The following is a 25,839-nucleotide window of genomic DNA, read 5'->3' on the forward strand; positions in this document are numbered from 1 at the left end:
CAAGTTTTACATAGCTTATCATTTCACCAACTCTGATTTGAATTCTTGAAATTGTTGTTGAGTATAGCATTTGCTACCTTGTAATCATTTTTACTTTAATGTTATTACTTCATCTCTTCTTGTTTTAAAATATAGTCTGAAACGGCTCAGTTCTCACATGTGTCCCATGGTGAGAAAGAGATGTCTCCAACAGATGAAGTTTTAATAGAAGAAGCCAGGTTGCATGTGGCAATAATACAAATGGTTTGTACTGTTCAGTTAATCTGCCTTACATTGTTTTCTAGTCATTCTTCAGTTTTCAGGTGATGAGAAAAGCAATTTTCTTTTTTTCTTTCTTTTTTTGCCAGTCCTGGAGCTTGAACTCAGGGCCTGAGCACTGTCCTTGGGCTTTCTTAAGGCTAGCATGCTGCCACTTGAGCCACAATACCACTTTTGTCTTTTTCTATGTATGTGGTTCCTAGGAATTGAACCCAGGTCTTTGTGTATGCTAGGCAAGCACTCTACCACTAAGTCAAACTCCCGGCTCTGAGGAGTTTTAAAAAATTATTTTCATTATCTTTGTACAAAGGAGTTTTCCATTGACAAAGCTGTTTATGAATATAATGCATCTTGATTGTTGTCAATCCTTATGGCTTTCAGGTGACAAAAAAAACACTTTCCTTTTTGTTGGTAAAATAGTGTTTTACTTATTAAAGCTCAGTGACAAGAAAACAAACCCCGTCTTCCTCAGGCTCTTGATAGTAAGAGATGAAAAGAATTTCTGGCTGGTTCTAGTCTGTTCACTTGTCATTTTTATTTTCTATTTCTCCTACATGCTTACATTTTCCCAAGATCTCATCCCTATCACACACTTAAGAATTTATTCTGAAGGGGGGGAAACAAGGGGATAGGGGGAGGGCAATGGGGACAAAAACCATGAGAAGGGGTATCAATGTGTGAGAAGTAATGCACCTACTACCTGACCAATGTAACTGTAATCCTTCTATACATTACCCCGACAATCAAAAATTAAAAAAAAAGAATTTGTCCTAAATGTAGTCAAAGTTGGAGATACTATTTATAAAAAAATGTGTAAGAAGACCGGTCAGATAAATAGTTCCAGGAGATAACTCTAACCTATATCAGTGGCACCCTAAGGAGTGTATTTTTTTCTGCTGTTTGTGGAGTGGATGGACACAAGAATACAGTCTTCTTCTTCCTCCTCCTCTTCCTCCTCCTCCTCCTCCTCCTCCTCCTCTTCCTCCTCCTCCTCCTTCTCCTTCTCCTCCTCTTCCTCCTCCTTCTCCTCCTCTTCCTCCTCCTTCTCCTTCTCCTTCTCCTCCTCCTTCTCCTCCTCCTCCTCCTCCTCCTCCTCCTCCCCCCACCTCTAGGTTTGCACTATGCTTGACGATGCAGCCAAATGCTTGCTAGGTAAACAGTTAACTGCTTGAGCCATACCTACAGGCCCTTGGGGTCTTTGTCTATTAATTTGAATTTGCATTTTGTTTCTGATAGGATCTCCTTAACTTTTCCAGAATTGGCCTTGAATTTGAGATCATCTTGTCTCTGCCTTCCAAGTAACTGAAATTACAGGCAACTATCTGGTACATGCCAGATTGCTCTCTCCTTGCCTCCCTCTGTCTCTGTCTTTTTTCCCCCACTATGTATGTGTATCGAGTAATCGAACCTGGGTCTTCATGCATGCTAGGCAAGCACTCTACCACTAGGCCAAACTCCCTGCCCTGTCTGGCCCTGGAGCTTGAACTCAGGATCTGGGTTCTGATCCTGAGCCTTTGTGCTTAAGGCTAGCATTCTACTACTTGACCCACAGCTCCACTTCCAGAATTTTGGTGTTAATTGGAGATAAGAATTCCATGGACTTTCTTGCCCAGGCTGGCTTTGAACCATCTAACTACTCAGATCTCTGCCTTCTACAGAGCTAAGATTTCACGTGTAAGCCACCTGTGCCCAGCTCTTTCTTTCTCTTTTAATAGGCCTTTGTGGGCAGGGAGGATTGCTTACACTTTGAATTTATGCTTTCTGTTTCCTATTGTATTGTAGAAGGATGCTACTGATGCTGTTTATAGTACTGAAGTAAATTCTGAATTGTATAGATTGTCAATTCTCTTGAAACTACCTCTTACAACATTCAGGCCTGTATTTGGTATAAAAAAGTATTCAGTAGATATTTAATGAAATGAAATTTAATTCCTGCTGTTAATTTTGTTGTTAACAGTATATTTTCATATAGGGATACCCAGTATCCATGGGAGAGGATTGTAGGACTCCCTCCCCACATGAATGTGAAAAGCTGTGAATATGTTCCACTTATATAAAGTGGAATGGTATTTGCATATAACTTGCTAACACACACCCTTTCCTAAACTTTTATCTTTGGATTTTAATAATACCTAATGCAATGCAAATGCTATGTAAATAGTTCTTACATTGTAATATTTGGGGAACAATTAGAAGAACAGTCTATGTTCACTACAGATGTAATTTTTTTTACTTGAGCATTTTCTATTCATGATTGATTGGATTCCTGGGTGCAGAACACAGATGCAGAGGGTCAATTGCATTGAGTTCAGTAATAACAGTTCCAACTATGGAAAGATGAAGAAAGAGGTATTATGTGGATGTTCTGATCCTTTGTAATTTTCATTTAAAATTGTATGTTTTAGAGTAGCTTTGAAAAACAGTGTAACAATGGAATCCTTGGAGTAGAGGCAGCCCGGATTTTAATTGGTGCAACCAAAAGCTTTTGCCCCATCAAAGGAAAGTAAGTATAATACTTCCGTAAGTATTTGATATTTCCCAAATTGAACTGGTATGCAATAACTGCTGAACAAGCTGAGAAGTGTCCAGACTGACCAATTTATTATCTCAGCGATGTCCATGTATCTATCTGTTAATCTACTTTCTATTTTCCTTGATTGCACATCTCCCCTGCAGTTTTATAACCTTGGTGACATTGTGAGGTTCTGGAGGAAGCTCTGACTGCAATGCAATGGGATAGGGGAACTTATATAGCATCAGTTACAATTCGAATTTCTCTGCCTTTATTCATAGTCAGTAAATTCCTGCAGGCTTCTGCTGTAAGACTAGCTTCTAGGGAGAAGTAAACTCCGGAGAACTTGGTCCCAGAACTGGTATTGTAGATTTGAAGAAATCTGGTGGGAAATACTTCATGTCTTAGAGATTCACCAGCACCTGATCATAGTCCTGGCAAACATTAGGTAGAGGAAGATCTAAGACAAAGCTGAGGAGACACCAGCTGGATGGTAGTTTTCGCTTCAGCAGCCAGGCCCTCTCTTTGGAATCTGTTATTAGTCCCTGATTCACCTGGGAAAAGCTAGGACCTTCATTCAGTTGCCTTCAGGACCAAGCAATCCTGATAAAAAGAAGCTGGATTACAGAACCCCGAAGGACGACTCTAGAAAATCTTTATCTTCTGAGATCAGGAATGGTTCAAGGAACAAGGACACAAGAGTCTCAAGTTGCTAATGTTCCTGTACCATGATCATGAGTAGAGAGATAAGTGGATGCAGAGGCATGAGACTGGGAAAACATTTTTAGAAGGACCATATTAAATTTGTATTTAGTCTAATGCTCCATGTTGCATTATGCTTAGTAAGGCACTTGCTTTCAATTATAACACATATGTATGTTTTTCTTAGATTTATGAGTATTTATGATGTTTCAACTTATGTAAGATCTAGAAGTTGGCTTATGAAGTTTAAATCCATGTTATCATATTTGGAATATCATAAAGAAAGTATGGCTTTTATTCTACCTGGGTAAGTATTGTGAAAGTTTAGTAATAATACACTTGAATATATTTCTCTATTTTTAGACTAGATTATCTTAAATCTTTTTCTTTTTTTTTTTTTTGCCAGTCCTGGGCTTGAGCTCAGGGCCTGAGCACTGTCCTTGGACTTTCTCAAGGCTAGAGCTCTACCACTTGAGCCTCAGCATCACTTCTGGCTTTTTTCTATGTATGTGGTACCAAGGAATCAAACCTGGGTCTTCATGCATGCTAGGCAAGCACTTTAACCACTAGGCCAAACTCCCGGTCTATCTTAAACCTTATGCATGAAGTTTAATAAGAAACCTCATTAAGACTGAAACTAAACAGACATTGACAGCTCACATCTATAACACTAGATTCTCAGGGGGCTGAAATATTAGCACTGGGTTCAAAATCAGCTTGGGCAAGAAAGTCTGTGAGATTCTTACTTCCAATTACTCTCCAGAAAATTGGAAGTGGAGCTATGGTTCAAGTGGTAGAGTGCTAGTCTTGAGCACAAAAGCTTAGGGATAGTGTTCAGGCCCTGACTTCAAGACTTAGGACACACACACACACACACACACACACACACACACACACACACACACACAGAGTGAAACTAACATGATGGTAAGTTCATTAATTGGGTGGCAAGGTAACAGAGTATTTGCTTCTCTTCTTCCATTCTTTTCTTAGCATGTCATAGAACCCTCTAGCAAAACATGAGCAGCCAGAGGGAGGGGTTGGTATTTTAGGATCCTGTAGTATAGTGGCTGCTTGCATATTCACCTGGGGAAAACATATGTATCATTGGGTAGATATGTAGATGACTTTCATAACACTGATCAATTTTCAAATATATCACAAAATATGACTTTACTCAGACATCTTTTTCATTCAAATTGTGAGCTTAGGGTGGGGGAAGTAAGGTTTTTCTCTCGATAGTAGTTGCCAGCCAGGTGCCTGTGGCTCATGCCTCTAATCCTAGCTACTCAGGACGCTGAGATCTGAGGATCTCAATTCAAAGCCAGACCAGGCAGGAAAGTCTGTGAAATTATGATTTCCAGTTAACTGGAACTGTACCTCAAAATGGTAGAATGCTAGCCTTGAGCAAAAGAGCTCAGGGACAGCATCCAGGCTCTGAGTTCAAGCCCCATGCCCAGGAAAAAAAAAAGTAGATAGAATATCATGAATGTTAAATGCTGCTTGTTTTTAACTGATTTTTTAAATTCTTTTTGCAAATCTGATAACTTTTGCTTTCTTTCATTTAATAAATTGAAAAAGATATAATTTAAACCCTATTATCTTGATATGTAAAAGAAACTCTTGGCATTGACTATTTTAGATGGACTGGAAAGTTTGAAGAAATGTATGTCCTCATAATTGTTGGATAGAAGCTTTTTAAAAATTGTTTTTAAGCAATTCATTTTCCTCTAAATTTATTCATTTCTCACTTTTGTTTTCTTTTGGAGAAAGGGTCTGCTTATGTAGCCTAGATTTAGCTTAGGCTAGCCTGTAACTTGCTATGTAGCCTAGGATGACCTTGAACTTGCAGACTTCTAGTGCTGGGATTATAGGTGTGTGCCAACATGCCTGGGAACTTCTTGCTTTTAATTTGTGAATATTTACACTTAAAAGTGCTATCTAGCATGTTTCTCCTCACATGTAGAAGCTAGATCTAAATTATACCGGGACATGATAATTTATACAGGACTTTAGTAATTCACAGATAAAGAGAATGAAGGCGGACACTCCTAGTAGAACACAAAGGCACAATGCCTACGTACACCTGATCATATAACAATATTTATTGAAATGAACTCTAGGAAATGGAGCCAAAGACTTTTTCTCTACTGCTGTTTTTCCTTTTTGTCTTATTTGTTACTTTCTCTGTCTTTGGGAGGGCAAGGGGGGCACAGAAATGGAGGCACAAAGGCTGAACAGATGCAGCAGTTGTACACACTAGAAATGGTGTAGAAAATCAACTATCCAACTTGTAGGTAGAATGGGCGGGAAAAGCTGTGAGAGAGCAGGGAAGGGGTGACATTGTTCAAAACCAAATGTACTCATTACTTGACTTAAGTAACTTAACCCTCTGTATGTCACCTTTATAATAACAATAAATAACAACAATAGTAAGAATAAAAATGCTCCCTTGGCAATGTATGGTAAAGAGAGCTTATAATCCCTGCTACTCAAAAGGCAGAGATGAGATTGTGATTCAATACTATCCCAGACAAAGAGAAAGATTCTATCCCAACAAATAAGCCAGGTGTGATGCATGTACCTTCCATCTCAATGGAGGCATAAATAGAATTGTGGTCTAAGGCCAGCCTGGGGAAAAAAAAAACCAAGTCTATTTAAAAAATAACTAAAGCAAAAAAGGCTGGGGTGGGGATGGGGTGGTGGCTCCAGTTGTAGAGTACATGCTTAGCAAGTGAGAGGCCCTGAGTTCAAACCTTGAGCACCAAGAAAGGTAAACAAAAAGAAAAAATAACCTATCCCCAATTAACAAATTATGTTTTTAGTCTTTTCCATTATGGATATAAGATTCGAATTTTTTTTTAATTTTTTTTATTGTAATTAGTAAAAGGGTTACATGATATTTGCCAGATAGAAGGTACATTAATTCACATACATTGATACCCTTTCACATGTCTTGGTACCCCCCCCCCACACCCTCCACCCGTCTTGGAAGATTCGAATTTTATTCTTTCTTATTGCTTTACATTACATATATTCTTCTTTGCATTGATTTGAGTGAATAGTTTAAACAGATGTTGCACTTCAGCTCTTTATTTTTTTCCTGTTGGTTGTAGGGCTTGACTTCTGGGCCTTGGCACTGTCCCTGAGCTCTTCAGCTCAAGGCCAGCACTCTACCACTTGAGCCACAGCACCACTTCTAGTTTTCTGGTGGTTAATTGGCAACAAGAGTCTCATGAACTTTTGTGCTTGGGCTGGCTTGAATGACAATCCTTCGATTTGAGCCTCCTGAGTAGCTAGGATTATAGGCATGCACTTTGGCTCTTAACTGTTACATTTACATGCTCTGACATTTCATTTGATCTTTTTTTCAGGAGTAATAAACTGATCATTGTTGTATACCGAATCATATTCTCAGAAGAATATGAATATACCAGACATGTCATAACACTGATGTATATTTTCCCTATGATCATGCATATCTGGCCAATGGCAAGAGAGTTAAATGTGGCAGCACTGATATCAATAAACCACTATTTTGTGTTTTTATATGTATTAGAGTCAGCCTCAAAGGTACTGTTTATATAGTAATGTATTCTAAAAAAGAACAAATCAGATATTTGACTCTATTTTTGTCATATTATGCAAATAACTTGGTATCATAAGCCATTTGTTGCTATCGTTGGTGGGATCCTGGAATATTAGTGGCCTTTCTGAATTTTCTGAGTTTAATAATGAAATCAGGACAGACACAGCCTAGACCTCCTAAAGAATCTCATGGATTGGGGAAAAGGAAATTAAAAATTGAAAAGCTAGACATACATTATTCTCTCAAATATTTTCTTTAACAATAAAAGATGAAATAAGTGAATAAATGCTAATTGGTTTGCAAATCTTCAGAATATGAGAATTACTTGTTAGGGTAAGTGCTTCAAAGACCCCTTACCTATATCATTAATTTTATACTTCATTAGTTATAGCACCTCAATGAATCTATATGTCATTATTTTTAAGGTTTTTTATTCATAGTTTAAATAATATTTTGTTGTTGAAGAGTAAAAAGAATTTTGGGGAATTCCAAACAAATAAAGCTTAACTTTTGGAATGTAACTCATTTATAGCTGAAGCATTTATCTGTTAATTTAAAAGATCCTTAGCCCCACATCACTATTTACTTGTTATGAAATGACATATCTTCTGTTTGTTGTTTAAACAGCTACTAATTTTGAAGAGCGCCTATTTCCGTCAACACTGGAATATTTTGGAGTTTCTTATCTTGGTTATTGGAGTCATTGATATATTCTGCATATACTTTGTTAAACTGAGACCAGACAACTTGTTCCTCATCCAATTTACAGTGGCTCTAGGGTATTTAAGAATAATTAGGTTTCTGCCTCTCTTTAAGGTAAGACTTCATATTTTAATATATTGAGTTTTTTCCCCCACAGTGTTTATCAACTGATTTCAGAAACCTCCCTGCTTTGGAAAAATAGGAGGTAGGAGCTGCTTATTCTCTGAAATGCCTTTCCAGTATTTATGTGCTTAGTTTAACTCCCTCATCAACTTCAAATCATTGCTCACATCTAGCTTTGATGAAGGCCTTGGGCCACCCACCCACTGTGAAAGGAGACCTGCCCTCCTCACCCCTACTCCATCCCCTGGCTCCCCCTCCCCGTGCTTAGCAGTCTCTGTTTCTCTACAGAATACCTGGCACTTGCTTACTATTACCTACGCATTCTCCGAGGGAGGCTCTTCTGACTGGCTCATTGCTATAACAGCACAGTGCCTCATGTGTTGTTAGTACTTAATAAATACATGTTGAGGGAAGGAATAAGAATATAAGTACTTCTCCATGCAGGAGCCTATACCTGGAACCGGTTTTATAATGATTAGCTTTTTTGGTGAGCATTGACTTATTTGGGCCAGGGCCTGTGTAAAGCACCTGACACACCTTATGAGGTAATATGGTTGGAATAGCCTTGCCAGACTGGTGTTGGTACTAGATGCCCTAATAGTTGCACTGTAGCATGCAGCTTCGAAAAGTGTTGGGGAGCTTGGGAGAATACTGGTGATCCCTTGACCTCAGGGGCCATCAAGTGCATCATGGGAGGAAAGCTTTCTGAAACGGGTCTCTCTCAGCAGTCTCTCCCTTTGCCCAGTGTTCACCATCAAAATAGCTCTCCTTTCTCATCCCTTGTAAGTCCTTTACTCGGATACTATTTTCCTGTCTACTTTCTTTTTGATTGCTTCCTGTGCTGTGGAGAGCCTCTTGCCATGCCACTGACTTTTGAGGGAGAAGAATCTACTGGGATTCTGGTGTGCAGATGATAGTATCCTCTTCAACACACGAGGAGATCTCTGAGTCACCTCAAAATCATTCACTTGCTCAAGGATCACAGCTGGTGAACAGAAGAGCTGACATTTGAACCTAGACACGTTCATATTTAGAATTTCATTCTCTGAAATCACTGCAGTAGCTGCTTTCGATTACAGTCAGATAAATCTAGAGCAAAGAAGACTCTTCAGTGTCCTTACCTTGCAAATGAAGGGACCAAGGTGTGGAGAGATGATTTATTCACAATGCAGCTTTTGGGGAACACCACTTTCCTTTCCTGCAATCTGAGTGCATGAACATGAAGGGGACAAGGATGAGAACATTGCATTCCTTTAGGAGTGGATCCCAAAGCTGAGCATGCGTAGAACCTGCTGGGAAACCGGGCAAAGAAAGTACTGATTGTGGGGACAACCCTCAAGTGTATTTCTAACAAGTTCCTGGGCACATGTGGCTGGTCTGGAGATGACACCTAGAGAATCCCCTTCTTAGAAGGTGCTTTTTCTTAGGAAATGTGCAGATTCTTTTTTTTTCTTTCCTCCTTGTGATTCTAGATGGTGGTCCCATTCTTGATAAACATTGCAGAAGTGCAAGTGAAAAGGCGCCTCAGCTTGATGTATAGTATTACCAAAGGCTATGTCAAAAGTCAAGAAGATGCCAAGCTTTTAGTAAAACACATTTCTGGCCGGGAATCAATATATCAGGTGAGAAACAAGCACTGGCGTTTTTCTGGGGTGGGGGGAGGGGTTGGGGAGAGAAGGCGCTTGGATGTGTTCATTTCTTTCAAGAACATTTTGATATGTAGTTAATCAAACACAAATTCTACTAGTTAAAAGGGATTCAGTTGCAGAGAATAGCCTCTTGACACTTAGGTATCACCAAGCTCCTTTGTTATCTCCACAGCAGATAAGAATTGATTTATAAACTTTGTGCAGGGTAGGGAAGAAAGTGTATCTGTTTTTGTAACACTCTAAAAGTGAATTCAGCAGGTCTGGGGATAGTGGCTCCCTTAGTCCTAGCCAGTTGGGAGGTAGAGGTTGTGAGGATCACTGTTCAAGGTGAAGCTGGGTGTAAAGTTAGCAAAACCTTATCTCAACAAAAAAGCTGGGCCTATTGTTTACCATAGCCAAGATATGGAATCCACCTGGATGCTCCTCAGTGGATGTGGATCAAGAAAATGTGGTACGTATACACAATGGGACTCTATGTTTCCATCAGAAAGAATTGCTCTATTCATAAGGAAATGGAAAGACTTGGAAAAAATTATATTAAGCGAAGTTTACCAGATCCAAAGAAACATAGGCTGCCTACTTTCCCTCATTTGTAATAACTAGAATATGCCTATAGATTTACCAGTAAACACTCGATGGTAAAAGACAAAAATGTATATATTTGGACATGATTAATAAACAGCACTCTAAACATTCACACAGAACAAAGGAGGATATTCTTAGGAGAGGACCACAAGGGCTCAATAGCTATTTGTATAAGATCATATAAAATAATGCTTATCAGAATGAACTCCAAGAAATTGTAGTAAATGGTTTGTTTATTTTATTTTATTTTATTTATTGCCAGTCTTGGGCTTGAGCTCAGGGCCTGAGCACTGTCCTTGGACTTTCTCAAGGCTAGAGCTCTACCACTTGAGCCTCAACACCACTTTCGGCTTTTTTCTATGAATGTGGTACCGAGGAATCGAACCCAGGTCTCCATACATGCTAGGCAAGCACTCTACCACTAGGCCAAACTCCCGGCCTGAGGGTTTTTTTTTTTTTTTAATATATACACTGTTACAGTTCTTTTTTTTCTCTTCTCCCTTTTTTCTTTGGTTTATTTCCTTCTGTCACTATTTTCTTTTATTTCTGTATTCTTTGTCTTGTATCTAAGTTATTTATCCACTACTCAAGAGACTGAGATTTAAAGATTGAGATTTGAAGCCAGCCCAGGCAGTAAAGATCATGAGACTCTTATCTCCAAAAAAAAGCTGGAAGTGGAACTGTAACTCCAGTGATAGAGCACTAGCCTTGAGCAAAAAAAGCTCAAGGACAGTGCTCAGACTTTGAGCTTAAGCTCCAGGATGAACACACACACACACACACACACACACACACACACACACACACACGTACCCCACCCCACCCCAGTTAGATATAGAAGAATTTTTTTATTAAAGAATTTATTAATGTTGATTTTTACATCATATTTTAAATGACAAGTTTAACAAACAAGTGTTCAAGGAGGGAATCTCTATTTATAATCACTGGGACTTAGTATTTAGAACTTAATCAAAATTAGGCTAAGAGTTTGTATGTCATAGAAACATATTAATTTATGAAATGAAACATTATGTCTATAGAGTCATAGGTTTCTATGTCTATATAGTTATGTTTATATTTCCATTACCATGTCCATAGCATTGGGTATGCAACTATTGAGTCCTCGCTCTTGTACTCTTTGGATTTAATAGCCACTTATTAAGGATACCATGCGCCTTTTGTTCCTTAGGTCTTGACTTGTCTCACTCAACATGATTTGCTCTAGATTCATCCACTTCCCTGCAAATGCCATTATTTTATCTTGTCTGTTGGCTATGTAGAATTCCATTGTGTATATATACCACATTTTCTGTATCCATTCATCTGCAGTAGGGCATCTGGATTGTTTCCATTGCCTGGCTATTGTGAATAGTGCAGAGATGAACATAGCTGAGCAGGTGTCCTTATCATATCTTGGGTTATGATGTTCAGGGTAGATGCCCAGAAGTGGTATGGTGGGATCGTAGGGAAGGTCTATTTTCAGTTCTTTAAGAAACCTCCACACTGCTTTCCAGAGTGGCTGAACTAGTCTACATTCCCACCAGCAGTGTAGTAGGGTTCCTTTTTCTCCACAACCCTGCCAGCAACTGTCATTGTCTGAGTTCAAAATCTTGGCCATTCCTGTTGGGGTAAGGTGGTATCTTAGGGTTGTTTTTATTTGCATTTTCTTTATGACCATAGATGATGAACATTTTCTCATATGTTTTTCTGCCATTTTAATCTCTTCTTCTGATAATTCTCTCCAGTTCCCTTGCCCATTTAGTGAATGGTTTATTGGGTTTTGCGGGGGGGATTAGTTTCTTGAGTTCCCTGTAGATACTGGATATTAAGCATTTGTCAGATGTATTGTTGGTGAATATCTTTTCCCAGTTGGTTGGCTGTCTCTCTACTTTTGCGACTATGTTTTTATCTGTACAGAAACTTTTTTATTTTTAGGTAGTCCCATTTATCGAGTCTCTCTCCAATCTGTTGTGACCCTGGGATTCTGTTCAGGAATCTTTTGCCTGTGTCTATGAGTTCCAGTGTCTCTCCTACTTTATCATGTAGCAGTTTCACAGTTTCTGGTCTGACGTTGAGGTCTTGGATCCACTTTGAGTTAATGCTTGTGCATGGCGAAAGGCTAGGGTCAATTTTTAGTTTTCTGCATGTGGCTGCCCAGCTTTGCCAGCACCAATAATTGACTAGACTATGTTTGTTGCACTGTATATCTTTGGCTCCTTTGTCAAATACAAGTTGCCTATAGGTATGTGGTTCTATTTCTGGGTCTTCTATTCTGTTCCACTGATTTTCTGGTCTGTTTTTGTGCCAGTACCAAATGGTTTTTGTTATTATGGCTCTATAGTAGAGTTTGAAGTCTGGTATTGTAATACCACCAGCACTGCTCTTTTTGCCTACAATTGTTTTGGCTATTGTAGGTCTTTTCTTGCTCCATATGAACCTTTGGATTGTATCTTCTATTTTCGTAAAGAATGTCTTTGGGATTTTGATGGGGATTGCATTGAATTTGTATATCAATTTTGGCAGTATAGCCATTTTCACTATGTTGGTTCTCCCTAGCCATGAGCATGTTCTCTTTAATTTCTTTCATTAGGCTTTTATAGTTTTCATTGAACAATTCCTTTACATCTTTGGTTAAATATATTCCTAAGTATTTTATTCTTTTGGGGGCTATGGCGAATGGGATCGTTTTCTTGATTTGGCCTTCTGTTTGTGTATTGTTGGTGTACAAGAAGGCTACTGACTTCTGAAGGTTAATTTTGTATCCTGCCACTTTGCTAAAGTAGTTTATTCTAGAAGTTTGGGAGTGGAGTTTGTTGGGTCACTTAAGTAGAGGATCATGTCATCTGCAAATAGGGATAGTTTAATTTCTTCTTTCCCTATGTGGATCCCTTTGATGTCCTTTTCTTGCCTTATTGCTCTGGCTAAGGGTTCCAGCATTATATTGAAGAGAAGTGGAGAGAGTGGGCATCCCTGTCTAGTTCCTGATTTTAAGGTGAATGTTTCCAGTCTTTCACCATTTAGTATAATACTGGCTGTAGGTTTTTCATATATGGCTTTCACTATTTTGAGGAATGTACCTCTTACTCCTATTTTTTTCTAGTGCTTTCAACATGAATGGATGTTGTATTTTGTCAAATGCCTTCTCTGCGTCCAGAGAAATTATCATATGATTCTTATCCTTAGCTCTATTGATGTGATGTATTACATTGATTGATTTGCGAATGTGAAACCAGCCTTGCATCTGTGGGATGAAGCCTACTTGATCATAGTGTATGATTTTTAAAATTTGTTTCTGGATTCTGTTGGCTAATATTTTATTGAGGAGTTTTGCATCTGTGTTCATTAGAGAGATAGGTGTGTAGTTTTCTTTTTTTGTTGGGTCATTCCCTGGTTTGGGGATGAGAGTAATATTACCCTCATAAAATGAGTTTGGTATTGCTCCTTCTGTTTCCATTTCTCAGAAGTTTCAAGAGTATAGGTGTTATTTCATCTGTAAACATCTTGTAGAATTCCACAGTGAATCCGTCTGGACCTGGGCTCTTTTTGGTTGGCATTTCCCTGATTGCTTCCACAATTTCGTTGTAAGAGATTGGTTTGTTTAACTCATCATTGTTTAATGTGGGTAGCCTATATTTATTTAAGAAATCATCGATTTCTACTAGATTTTCTTGTTTCTTTGAATATAGAACCTGATAGTATCTATTCATTATGGACTGAATTTCTTGGGAATCAGTTGTGATTGTTCCCGTGGGGTCTCTAATCTTGTTTATTTGAGTCTCCCCTTTCCTTTTTTTGATTAATCTTGCCAGGGGTCTGTCTATTTTGTTGACTCTGTCAAAGAACCAACTTTTTGATTTATCAATTTTGTGTATAGTAGATCTTATTTCAATCTCTGATATTTCTGATTTTATTTTTGTTATTTCTGTCCTTATAGAAGAATTTTTATGCTTAAAAATATGGAAAGATTACAGTAAATGTTAGATAGACATATAATAGATTAAATGACTAGAAAGAGATGGTTAAAAAATTGATTCTTGACAGGGTTCAGACCTATAATCCCAGCTACACAAGAGGCTGAGACATAGAGGATTGAGGTTCAAAAACAATCGAAGCAGAAAGTCTGCAAACCTCCATCTGTAATTAACCAGCAAAATGCATGGATTGCAGTCATACTCAAATAGTATAGCACTTGGGAGGTCAAGAAACCCTAAGTTCAAGTCTTGCTTCTAACACAAAAAAAAAGGAAGAAAGGCGGAGAATTTGCCAACCATTTTGCCTTCACCATGATGTCCTCATTAGAAATGAAAATGTTGAGGATGCACAAATTTGAATTTGGAACTTATGGACCACCCTGCTCCCCCCTCACACACAAAGTTTGCTCGTATGCAACAATTTCTGGCAATGAGGTACAGTCTACTTAAAATTCAGACTTTAAATACAAGTAGAAAGTCCTGTTTGTGAGGGGAAAATATCCTGTCCTGCTCTCTTTTCTACTACTTCCACAGCCAGCACTTAGGAACCTTTCAGATGTTACATTCCTCTACTGCTTTAAGTAGAAATTTCAGTAATGTACATATGTACTTTTTGAAATCTTTAATCTTTATTTTCTGGTTACCATGGCATTTAAGGGGATTAGAACATTCTTAGCTGGACAGGTGCCATGGCTCATGCCTGCCATCCTAGTTACTCAGGAGGTAGAGAATATTAGAAGAATCGTACACAAGATTTTACGTACACTTTGCACATCTATGTGTGGTGGTCTTGGGCTTGAATCCTCTTATTTACATTTATTTCAGAGCTAGGATGAGACATGTGAAACACCATACCCAGTTATTGGTTGAAACAAACTCAAACTTTTTCCAGTTTGGTTGGCCTCACACTGAGATCTTCCTGATCTATACCTCTGGAATAGCTGAGATTACAGGATTTAGCAACCATTCCTGGCCTGGTTCAATGTTAACTGAAAGGAAGAAGCAATTTAATAAAAGCTATATATCTCGCTTGTATGTTCAAAATGAGAGAGCAATTACTCATGATTTTTTCTAAAACATGACAAAGTAATGATGACACAAACGAAAATTCCACCATGCTTGAGATTTTGATGACTGCCCCTTTGCTTCCTCTAAATTCATGGTGCCATACCTTATCTGAGTGCAGCGTTTCAGAAACCTGTACTGACAACTGCACACAACTTTCAGTCATACAATCCTAGAGCTTCTGGTGTGGCCAAGGACATGCTTCAGAAAGACTCCAAGTCACATAGCTCTGTGTGAGGAATGGTGCCTGGAACACTGTGAGGGCTGGACAAGTATCTCTTGTGTGCTTGGTTGAACAGAGGTTGTTAGCCTTGGGTAGAGCTTTTTCTTCCTTTATTTCAAGAGTTATATGTGGGAAACACAACTTATTTACATTACAAATTAGCATATGCTAATATTTTAATTTTTGACAACTGTATTAGTGACAATAGCTCAGCAAAATACCAACATTCATTCTGGTTTGAGTGTCAGCACAGGGAAAAGAGAAGAACTGACCAGAGGAATAATTGAGCCAGCTCCTTTTAACCTCCTCCTCCTCCTCCTCCTCCTCCTCCTCCTCCTTCTCCTCTTCCTCTTCCTTCTCCTCCTTCTTTCTTCTGTTTTTCCTCATATTTTTATTGTAATTAATAGAAGGGTTACATTATATTCACCAGATAGAAGGTGCATTATTTCACATACATTGATACCCTCTCTCATGTCTTGGTCCCCATTTCCCTCCCCCCAACCCTGCCCCTCATCTTGTTTTCCCCCTTCCCTATCCAACTTCAAATAACCAAAAACACATATATACAATATATCAGATAACAAGGTGAAATATTGTAACAATATGAGATAACCAAGGGACAGCAAAAGAGATGAGAGATAACCTAGTATATTAAAAACAACAATCATTCATTATATGGCTTTTGTTTCTATATCCTGGAGGTCCTTACATTTAGCATCATTCTATGTGGCCTTAATTATCTAGGTTTGGTTCTACTGTAAATCTCTGCTAGGAGAGCCCAAGGTTTCTACTGATTATGACAAATGAGGGAAACCATTGAGCCTGTATTCCTTTGAATCTGGCTTACTTCACTTAATATGATTTTTTTCTAAGTCTTCTATTTCCTTACGAATGGGGCGATGTCATTCTTTCTGACAGCAGCACAGAATTCCATTGTGTACAAATACCACATCTTGTTGATCCACTCATCAACTGAGGGACATCTGGGTTGGTTTCATATCTTTGCCATGGTAAATAGTGCTGCAATGAACATTGTTGTGCTTGTGTAAATGCAGAAATGCGTTTGGGAAAAGGAAAAGAAACTGCATGTTTTTCTTAATTTCTTACAGAAATTATATGAAATTTTGGAAACGAACAAACGAGATGCCATCAAAGAACTAGGTAAGTGGTTGAAGAGTTTGGTGTCTTGAAATCACAATTTTTGATTTCATACTTTTAGCAAAAGGAGGATAAACTCATGCACTGACTCACTTGTTGATTGATTCATTCAGTGATTCTTGAGCACAATGAAGTGTCAAGTATGGGAAAGGAAAGATTCAGACTAAAAAAAGTGTGGTTGGTTGCACTGTCTGAGCATGCCAATACCTAAGGTGCAGGAAATTGCAGGACACTGGTTATTTCCTATGGGAGTGTAGAAAAAAGGATTGAGAAAGTGTGGGAGTATGGGAAAGTGGCAAGGCCAGATATTTACAGGCCACACTCCGTTTCACTTGGACCACACAGCAGAAGCCCAGGAGTTGTATGCTAAGGGTCTTGGGTCTGTTTTTCTCATATGGGATCATGACTAGGCTCTCAGTGGGTGGAAAAACATCTGGCTGGTGTCCATGCCTATGGTAAACATTTAATAAATGGAAATTATCAGGAAAAAAGTGAGATCACTCAGTGCTAATTACCACATTGTAAGGTGGTACATGAATTTAGGGCTCATGCTTTCCAAATCAAAATGGAAAAAAAAAACTTGAACTAATGAATCAAAGTATAAGCTAGGAGACAAAAGAACATTCAGATGCTAGGACACATTCAGCCTAGGACCCATTGCTGACATTTATGTACAGGTAGTTTTCTATTTCTATGCTTTTAAAGAATAGGGGCCTAGGAAGTGGTGTATTATGTTTTAGATTAGTATGAACTATTTCAAAAGTTTCTTGATTGAGTCCTGGAAAGGGGAATGCCTATTTTCAAATGTCTACTGCAGTTAACTATTGGATATTTACTATGTCAGATGCAAAAATGTCTCATATGCAGGGAAAGCCTTGTCCTGAGCATCTAATCAGATCCTTACAATTATAAGGTGAATACCATTATCATCTTCATGAGGTGTGGAGAGGTTTCACTGAGGCCATCTAGCTAGAAAGTACTCTGCCAGATCCCAACTCTGGTTAACATGACATGAATAGCTGAGCTCTACATCCCTTTCCTGGTCATCTTATTTCAGTGGGAAATAAAACGTCTGAGAGCTATCCCTATGTCAGGCATTGTGTTCAACGCTAAGATCACAAAGGCCAAAAGAAGTTTTAGCTTTTATTCAGTCTAGTCCATGGCTTCTCTCATTGGCTAACATGGAAAGATTGTCTTTGGATCTCAGAAAGATCTACCAGCCAAAGTCTGGGTCTCTTCATTCTTTCACTTAGTCCTTTATTTATCCAACCAACAAAAATAAGGTAAGATTGAGGGTGAGGCAGATAAGTTAACACACTACACAATGGTAAGTTCTATACTAGAGTTATGTAGGAGATGCCATAGGTGGAAGGCAGGGCTTAGCTTACCTGGTAGAGGATGCTAGTTCTCTTTTCTCATCCAAACAATGGAGTTGAAAATTCATCCTACCAGCCCTGTGAGTTCTGGAAATCACAAATAGTTTAATAAACATTAGTTATCATTGCTGTACAGGTTACTTACAAGGTTTTCCACCCCGTCTCTTTTTTTCTTCCTTCCTTCCTTCTTTCTTGCTTTCTTGCTTTTTGTTTTTTTTGTTATGGGGATTGAACTTGGCCTGGTCGCTGTCCCTGACCTCTTCAGCTCAAGGCTACCACCCTACCCCTGGAGCCAAGCCACACTTGTTTTTCTGGAGGTTAATTGGAGATAAGAGTCTCAGGTCCTTTTGTGCCTGGGCTGGCTTCCAACCTTGATCCTCAGATCTCAGCCTCCTGAGTAGCTAGGATTACAAGCGTGAGCCACCATGCCAGGAAAGAATGACATTTTGGGTTAGTTGTGGGGCTTGGGCTCTGGACCTGGGCGCTGTCTCTGAGCTCTTCAGCTCAAGGCTACCACCCTACCCCTGGAACTACAGCACCACCTCCTACTTACAAGTTTTATGTTTCCTAGGACTCATAGAGCATGAGGGCCGTGACGTTGTCATTGCTTTGAAGACTAAACAGGCAATCCAGAATGTGATGGCTATGGCTCTGAAAAATCTGACTTTCCTTTGGTCAAGAGGCATTATCGATAAGCATGAAGGCATTGAGATGAATAAGGTAATAAAATAATTTCTATGTTACCTGGATTCCATCAACTTCACACCCCAGGATTCATGGTTGCTTTGGCAAGATTTGTTGGAAAAGTGTTCAACTGCACATTACTTCTCTCATTGGCTGTGGCCTTTGTGAAAACATTAGTGACTATCAATGTCAGTGCTGTGTAGTATACTCCATTAGTTAAAACTGCTTGATTCTAGGATTGGGGATGTCTCAGCATAGACAGCTTGCCTAGCATTTTTGAGGCTATGAGTTTAATTCCCACCAAAGCAAACCAACAATAGGGAGCTGGTGATATACGCCTATAATTCTTGCTAGATGGGGGATCAAAAATGAGGGCAGTCTGAGGGCAGACCAGCCAGAATGGAAAAGTTCATAAGATACTGTCTCAATCCATAGTTGTATATAGTGCCATGCATCTGTCATCCTAGCTATCTCAGAAACAACCAAAGGGGAGAAGGAAAGAGAAGAAAAAAGGCTGAAAGCATAGCTTGTTAGTAAAGTGCCTACCTAGTGATCATCAGTTCCTGGGATCAAACCCCAGTACCGCTAAAAACCTGTCAACAAAATGAACAACAATCTATCTGGTTGCTGGACAATTTTCCAGATTCCTCATTCTTCTGTGTGCATGCAAGTGCGCGCATGTGTGTGTGAGTGTGTGTGTGTGTGTGTGTGTGTGTGTGTGTGTGTGTGTGTATATGCATGCAGCAAGGAGGGGACAATTTAGAGAGCAGGAAGCTAATCAGTTAGCTAGCAAATGTGCTTGCAAGAAGTTAGGATAGTATGTCCAAAGAGAAAGACCCATTTAGTCCTACCACTCTAGCACATCCACTGTATCTTCATATAATAAGAGTCTTATTTCTACCCATGTAAGGATCTTCTTTCTAGTATATGCCTGAAAACTAGAGGCTCTGGAGAAACACTCTTTCTGTCCAGTTCCCATTGACGCACTATTCCTGGATGTTACACCCTCTCCCTTATCACTGAAACGCCTAGTTGTGGGCTATGATGCACTGTGCTTTGGGTCATTCTTTGGGCTTTGTCTACTTTCTCTAGCCTCAGAGGAGGAACAGATTTGGGCTAAACCAGTTTTCTCCTGTGGGCTCCATCTTTCTCTCTCTCTCATTTTTAAGAGGAACAATTCTTTATTGTTTTAGTCAGATTACACACTGTCTATAGAGACTTCTTGTTTGTATTTCTGTACTCATCAATATCTATCACTTGTTTGGATTTTTTAATTAAAAGATTTTTATTAACACTGAGTTTTTATATCATATTTCAAATGTCAAATTTAACAAACAAGTATTCAAGAATGGAATCTCTATATACAATCACTGGCACATAAATTTAAGAACAAAATTAAAATTAAGCTGAGACTTTGTATGTCATAGATACATAACAATCTATATATCAATATCTCTATAGAATATATATATTATATATAGTATCTATATAGTCATATTTATGTCTCCAAGTTCATGCCAATGACTTTGAGTACAAGAGTCATCACTCGGGCCTGGAGTTTGTCCTAGTGGTAGAGTGCTTGCCTAGCATGCATGAAGACCCTGGGCTTGATTCCTCGGTTCCACATACATAGAAAAAAGCTGGAAGTGGTGCTGAGGCTCAAGTGGTAGAGCTCTAGCCTTGAGAAAATCCAGGGACAGTGCTCTGTCCCTGAGTTTAAGCCCAGGACTGGCAAAAAAAAAAAAAGAGTCATCACTCTTGTACTGTTTGGATCTAATATTCACATATCAAGAAGACAATTTGCCTTTTGTTCCTTTGGTCTTGGCTTACCTCACTCAACATGATTTGCTCTAGTCTGATCCACTTCCCAGCGAATGCCATTATTTTATCTTGTCTGTTGGCTATATAGAATTCCATTATATATATGTACTGCCCTTTTTTTTATCCATTCATCTGTAGTGGGGCATTTGGGGTGTTTTCATCACTTGGCTATTGTGAATAGTGCAGAGATGAACATGGCTGTGCAGGTGTCCTTTCATATCTTGGGTTATGATGCTCAGGGTAGATGTCCAGGAGTGGTATGGCGGGATCATAGGGAAGGTCTACTTTTAGTTTTTTCAGGAACCTCCAAACTGCCTTCCAGAGTGGTGGTACTAGTTTACATTCCCACCAGCAATGCAGCAGGGTTCCTCTTTCTCTACATCCCTGCCAACGTTTGTTGTTTGTTTGTAGAGCTCCATCTCTTTAAGACATTTTTTATATCACAAGAGAGAGCAAAATAGTTATCTCCATTGCTCCTTAATGTTTGCCTAAGAGAAGAAAAGGGAAACAATATTCCTTAAGTTACACCTCTAATTTTTTGTGGTGTTATGTGCTACTTTAAGAAAATATCATTTTGAAGTCTTTATAATTACATTAAATGTATAGTATTTGGTATTTATATACTACAGGGAGGTTTTTTTCTATAGATTTATTTAGAAAGATAATGGATGCATCAGTCACTCAGCAGTTACTTACTGAATGCCTACTATTTATCTAATTGTCAGCAATATATATATATATATATATCCAGATCATGAGGAGATAGGAAATTGATTCCATTCATGAATATCTACATGTTGATAATCTACTAAGGGCCCTGAGATGCTTAATGAATTTCTCTGCTTGCTATCTCTGGGCCTTGCTTACTCTCTTATTTGGTCACTTATTCATCTTCTCAATAACATTTTGATGATATGGATGACGAACAGATAATTATTAGAGTCCATTGAGCTACACAGGGGGCGTAGGTGGGAAATACCATGGGAAAAAGGGAAACTTGATGGGGGAAACCAAAGAAGGTTTTGAGAAGGCCATGGGATGGAATTACATCTCCCAAATGTAAGGATTTAGACAGGCAATCATATGAATGAAGAAAGAATCAAGAGATCTCAGCAATAGCTCCTCTGGCTATGAATGAAGTGTAGAAAATTTGGGACAAGCTAGGTGGGATGAATGTTAGCTGAATTCTAAGGATTACAAGTTCAATCCAAGGTTGATTGGTAAAATAATGAGGGAAAAATTAGGGAGAAAAATATTGGAGCATAATTTGCATAGGATGAGAGAAGGTATGAAGCAAAAGTCAAGATATAAGTACCATATAGTGGTTTAAATCTATTTGCTTTTTGCTTGCTACCCCTTTTTGTTGTAGAACCTGACTGTTTCCATTTGTTGTTTTAGGTGCTTCTTTCAAAAGTTAAGGCACTGAATAACTTTCCCATGTCAATCCCACCCCCAACTCCTGACAAATACCTTCCTAACATTGTTTGGATGGAGAATAAAGACATTCTCATTGATTTCTTCAAGGTAAAGATTCTATCTTGTATCTGGCTCAAGGGTTTTGTTTAAACCTTTTCCCCACTACCGAATTGCATGTATCCTATACTGACAATTCAGAAAAAAAAGAAAATGGAATCTCCAGAAAGCCTGGAAGAAGAATAGATTTCCTTTTGAGCCCAAAGGGCAGGCAGTTTTTCCCAACTGCTTATTTGCTTATGATGAGTTGTTTGTGTTTCCTGATTTTCTAATTATTACTAATCCCATTCTATTTTATGTAGTAGAGTCTGAACTTCTGCATTCATACTCAAACTTTTTTTTTCCAGGAAGGGTCTCAAATTTTAACTACTATTCAGTCCTGACAGGTAATATAAGAGTGAAAACAGCTTGGCCTAATGTAATAACTTAGTAAGGTGATTTTATTCTCTGTCTAAAGTCAGCTGAGTTTTGCTATAGGAATTTGGATTCTTTCACCAAATGTCTATCAAATGCCTCAATGTACCAGAAACAAGTGTACAGGCTTTGGGAGGTGGCAGTGAGCATAACAGATGATGTCTCTGCTTTCTGAGGGGTTATAGTACAAGGGTGGAGATGGATGATAAGCAAGTCACCCCTGATTATACATGTGTCAGAGGGTGAAAACTGTGATGGAGCAAGGCGAGAGAGGGAATATGCTGGAGCAGCTGTCTGGTACAGCGTGCTCAGGGAAGGCTGCTCTAAGGAGATGGCATTTGAGGAGAGCTCTGGAAGATGAACCACATAAATGTCTTGGAGAAGAGCTTTCCAAGGTAAGGAAATTGATAGTGCAGGGCCTTGAGATGGAAATGCCCAGTGTGTTCAAAGAACACTGCACAGGGCCTGTGGCAGGAGTAATGATGAGGGTGAGGAGAGGCTGTCAGAGCAACTGCAGTGAACCTGAGTGAACTTTGGCATTGACTTTGAATTGAATGGAAAGTGATTGGAAATTTTTGAGGAGAAAAGTGACAGGATCTTGGATTTAAGAATGACAACTCTATAAAGGAACATAGGCTCAATGGTTTCCCTCATTTGTCATAATTAGTAGAAACTTTGGGCTCTCCTAGCAGAGATTTACAATAGAGCAAAACCTAGATACATAAGACTATATAATGTGACGCTAAATGAAAGGACCTCCAGGATATAGAAACAAAAGTCATATAATGAGTGATTGTTGTCCTTAATGTACTATGTTATCTCTCATCTCTTTTGCTGTCCCTTGGTTATATCATATTGTTACAATATTTCATCTTGTTATCTGATATATTCTATACATGCTTAATTGGTTATTTGAAATTGGATAGGAAAGGGGGAAATGAAGATGAGCGGGGGAGGGGGGGAAGGGAGGGGAGAGGGAAATGGGGACCATGACATGAGAAAGGGTATCAATGTTTGTGAAGTAATGCACCTTCTATTTGGTGAATATAATGTAACCATTGTATTAATTACAATAAAAATATATGGAAAAAAGAATGACAACTCCACTGCCATGTTGAAAGTTGTCTATAGGAAGTCAAGGGCAAGCAACTGCTTAGTCAGGAGGCAATTATGACAAAGATGGCAAGAGAATGATGTTAGTGCCTTTCACTAGGACTTAGTGAAAGTGCTGAAAAGTGGTCAGATTCTTGATATATTTTGAAGCTGATAGATAATGGGGACAGAAGGAGAAAAGGAAGGAAATATCTCTAGAGAGACATGTACAGATATAGACAGGCAGAGACAGAGAGAGAAGTTCCAGGATTTTAGTTTGGAAATAGAATTACATTTCTATTTACTGAGATAGGAAAGAGACTTATGAGGCATATGGAAAGCATCTGATTCTGAATGAGATACATTTGAGGGTTATTAAGTTTCCAAGTGGAGATGTCAAGAAGGCAACTGAGTATTCCAACTGACTTTCAGAGGGGAGACCAACGTGGAGGCTGACATTTTAGAGCTGTAAAGATCTTGAGACTTACTGAGATCATCTAAGGAATAAAGATGGCTAGAGAAAAGATAACCAAGGATTGAATCCAGGACTATTCAACAATTAGAGATGGGGAGTCGAGGAGAAATTGGTCAAAAGAATTGAGGAGAAAGAGGCATACTAAATAAATAGCAGATTAAGTAATGTTGAGGTCAGGCCATTTTTCTGTTCCCCAGAGAAGTTATAAATCTAAAAATAGATGTGAAATTTCCAAAATAAAATAAATGGCAACTAAATAAAAATGTAAAGATATTGGGCAGGTTCAAAAGTTTCGGTGGGCTATATGTAACCATGGATCACAAGTTGGTGTCTTGGTCTTGATCTTCAATGGCTATTGATAATGGTTTAAAAATGTTTGTGCCTGTGCCATCTTGGGGCTTTAACTCAGGGCCTGGGCACTGTCCCTGAGCTTTTGCGCTCAAAGCTAGTGCCTGACCACTTGAACCACAGCTCTACTTCTAGCTTCTTCGGTGGTTAATTAGATGTAAAAGTCTAATGGTTGTTCCTGGCTTGTCTGGCTTTGAACCATGATCATCAGATCTCAGCCTCCTGAGTAGGTAGGAGTATAGGTGTGAGCCACTGGTGCCTGGGAAAGCCAGACTTTTTAGTACACCATGAGACCCTTCCAGACCTGGTCCTGGCCCAGCTCTCCAGCTGGTTTTTATTAGGGTTTCATTCTGACTGTCATGGATATTAAGCAATTTTGTATTAATAGGCATCTTCCTCCATGAAAAAAGTAAGTTTTATTCTTTATGACAGTGGTAGTAAAAAAAATGAAGACATTAAAGCATGTTTCTCCACTTAAAATTCTTTCTATTATTTTCCCCTGTGTTTAAAAAATTAAAATGTTGCTCCAACCAGATATCTATTCCTTCCTGCTTGAGACATTGACTCAAATATAGGCAATATTATATTTATTTTTAGGTCTTTTCTTGCTGAAATCTTCTTTTCAAGGTCTTCAGTTGTTGTTGTTCCTCTCCACCACCACCTCCTCCTCCTCCTCCTCCTCCTCCTCCTCCTCCTCCTCCTCCTTGTTCTTTTTTTTCTTCTTTGGACTTGAACTCTGGGCCTGGGCATTGTCCCTGAGCTCTTCAGCTCAAGGCTACCGCCCTACCTCTTGAATTTTCTAATTCATTCTATAGTATTTACTGAGTGTTCATGTCACTTGTTCTAGGTACTGGTCACCAAGTCTATCATTTGTTTCCCTGACTTTTTTCTTCTAAATGTTGATGATGTATTCTACATGCTATGGTTTCTTAAAAAGCAACAATGTAATTTACATTTTTGTTTAAAACTGTTTTTCACTTTAAATTTTAACTTCTACTTGGAAAAGTAAACTCTGCAGCTTTTGTGATGATTTTTTTCTTTTCCTTTTTCTTTTTTTCCTATTTAGGAAAGAACCAAACTTGCCCACTTTGACTATGGAGATGTCATTTGTAGAGAAGGTGAAATGCCACAAGGAATCTATTTAATTATTTCAGGAATGGCAACTGTAAGGAACAAAAAATTCTGTTTTAAAAGATTTATTCTGTAATGTACAATTCTAACATAAGAAATTTAGGGACTGAGAAAGGTTTTAAAGTTGGGGGTCTCCTTGAGTCTGTCTTCATAGTAAGCACTACATCTAGAGACAGAATGTCCACACGCAAACCCACATGTGCTTCTCATCTGACATACTGTGGTGGGGGTGATTATTTATCTCCCCAAAGGTCCTGGGAGAAGCAGTGTTTCTTAGCAAGCCAATACTTTGAGTAGTTTAAATTACTCATCCGAAGAAAAAGAAAGTTCAGGGATGAGAGAGGCTGCAGGTCAGATCTTCACAGAGGACATGCAGAATAAGGATCAAAATGACAGATTTTGTCTGAACATCAGTGGCTCTGGGCTTGGATGCTGTTCTTGAGGGTTTTTTCCCCGCTTCTCTCAAGGCTTGTGCTCTACCACTTGAG

The 25,839-nt window shown here is 38.8% G+C and overlaps 1 protein-coding gene across 3 annotated transcripts in view; it reads left to right on the forward strand.

Annotated features, from left to right (window-relative positions):
• The window catches only part of Slc9c2 (solute carrier family 9 member C2 (putative)), a 66,957-nt gene that overhangs the window by 24,921 nt on the left and 16,197 nt on the right, over nt 1-25,839 (forward strand). For all 3 annotated transcript variants that reach the window (XM_090340412.1, XM_090340414.1, XM_090340413.1), the window contains exons 13-22: nt 136-243; nt 2,664-2,761; nt 3,660-3,779; nt 6,847-7,045; nt 7,689-7,877; nt 9,359-9,508; nt 16,489-16,540; nt 18,485-18,633; nt 21,817-21,942; nt 25,287-25,385. In XM_090340412.1, coding sequence (XP_090196538.1) covers nt 136-243; nt 2,664-2,761; nt 3,660-3,779; nt 6,847-7,045; nt 7,689-7,877; nt 9,359-9,508; nt 16,489-16,540; nt 18,485-18,633; nt 21,817-21,942; nt 25,287-25,385 — 1,290 coding nt within the window. The remainder of the gene's footprint in view (nt 1-135; nt 244-2,663; nt 2,762-3,659; nt 3,780-6,846; nt 7,046-7,688; nt 7,878-9,358; nt 9,509-16,488; nt 16,541-18,484; nt 18,634-21,816; nt 21,943-25,286; nt 25,386-25,839) is intronic.

This window comes from Megascapheus bottae, chromosome 10 (assembly GCF_031878675.1).
Source record: "Megascapheus bottae isolate mThoBot1 chromosome 10, mThoBot2.hap1, whole genome shotgun sequence".
NCBI lineage: Eukaryota > Metazoa > Chordata > Mammalia > Rodentia > Geomyidae > Megascapheus > Megascapheus bottae.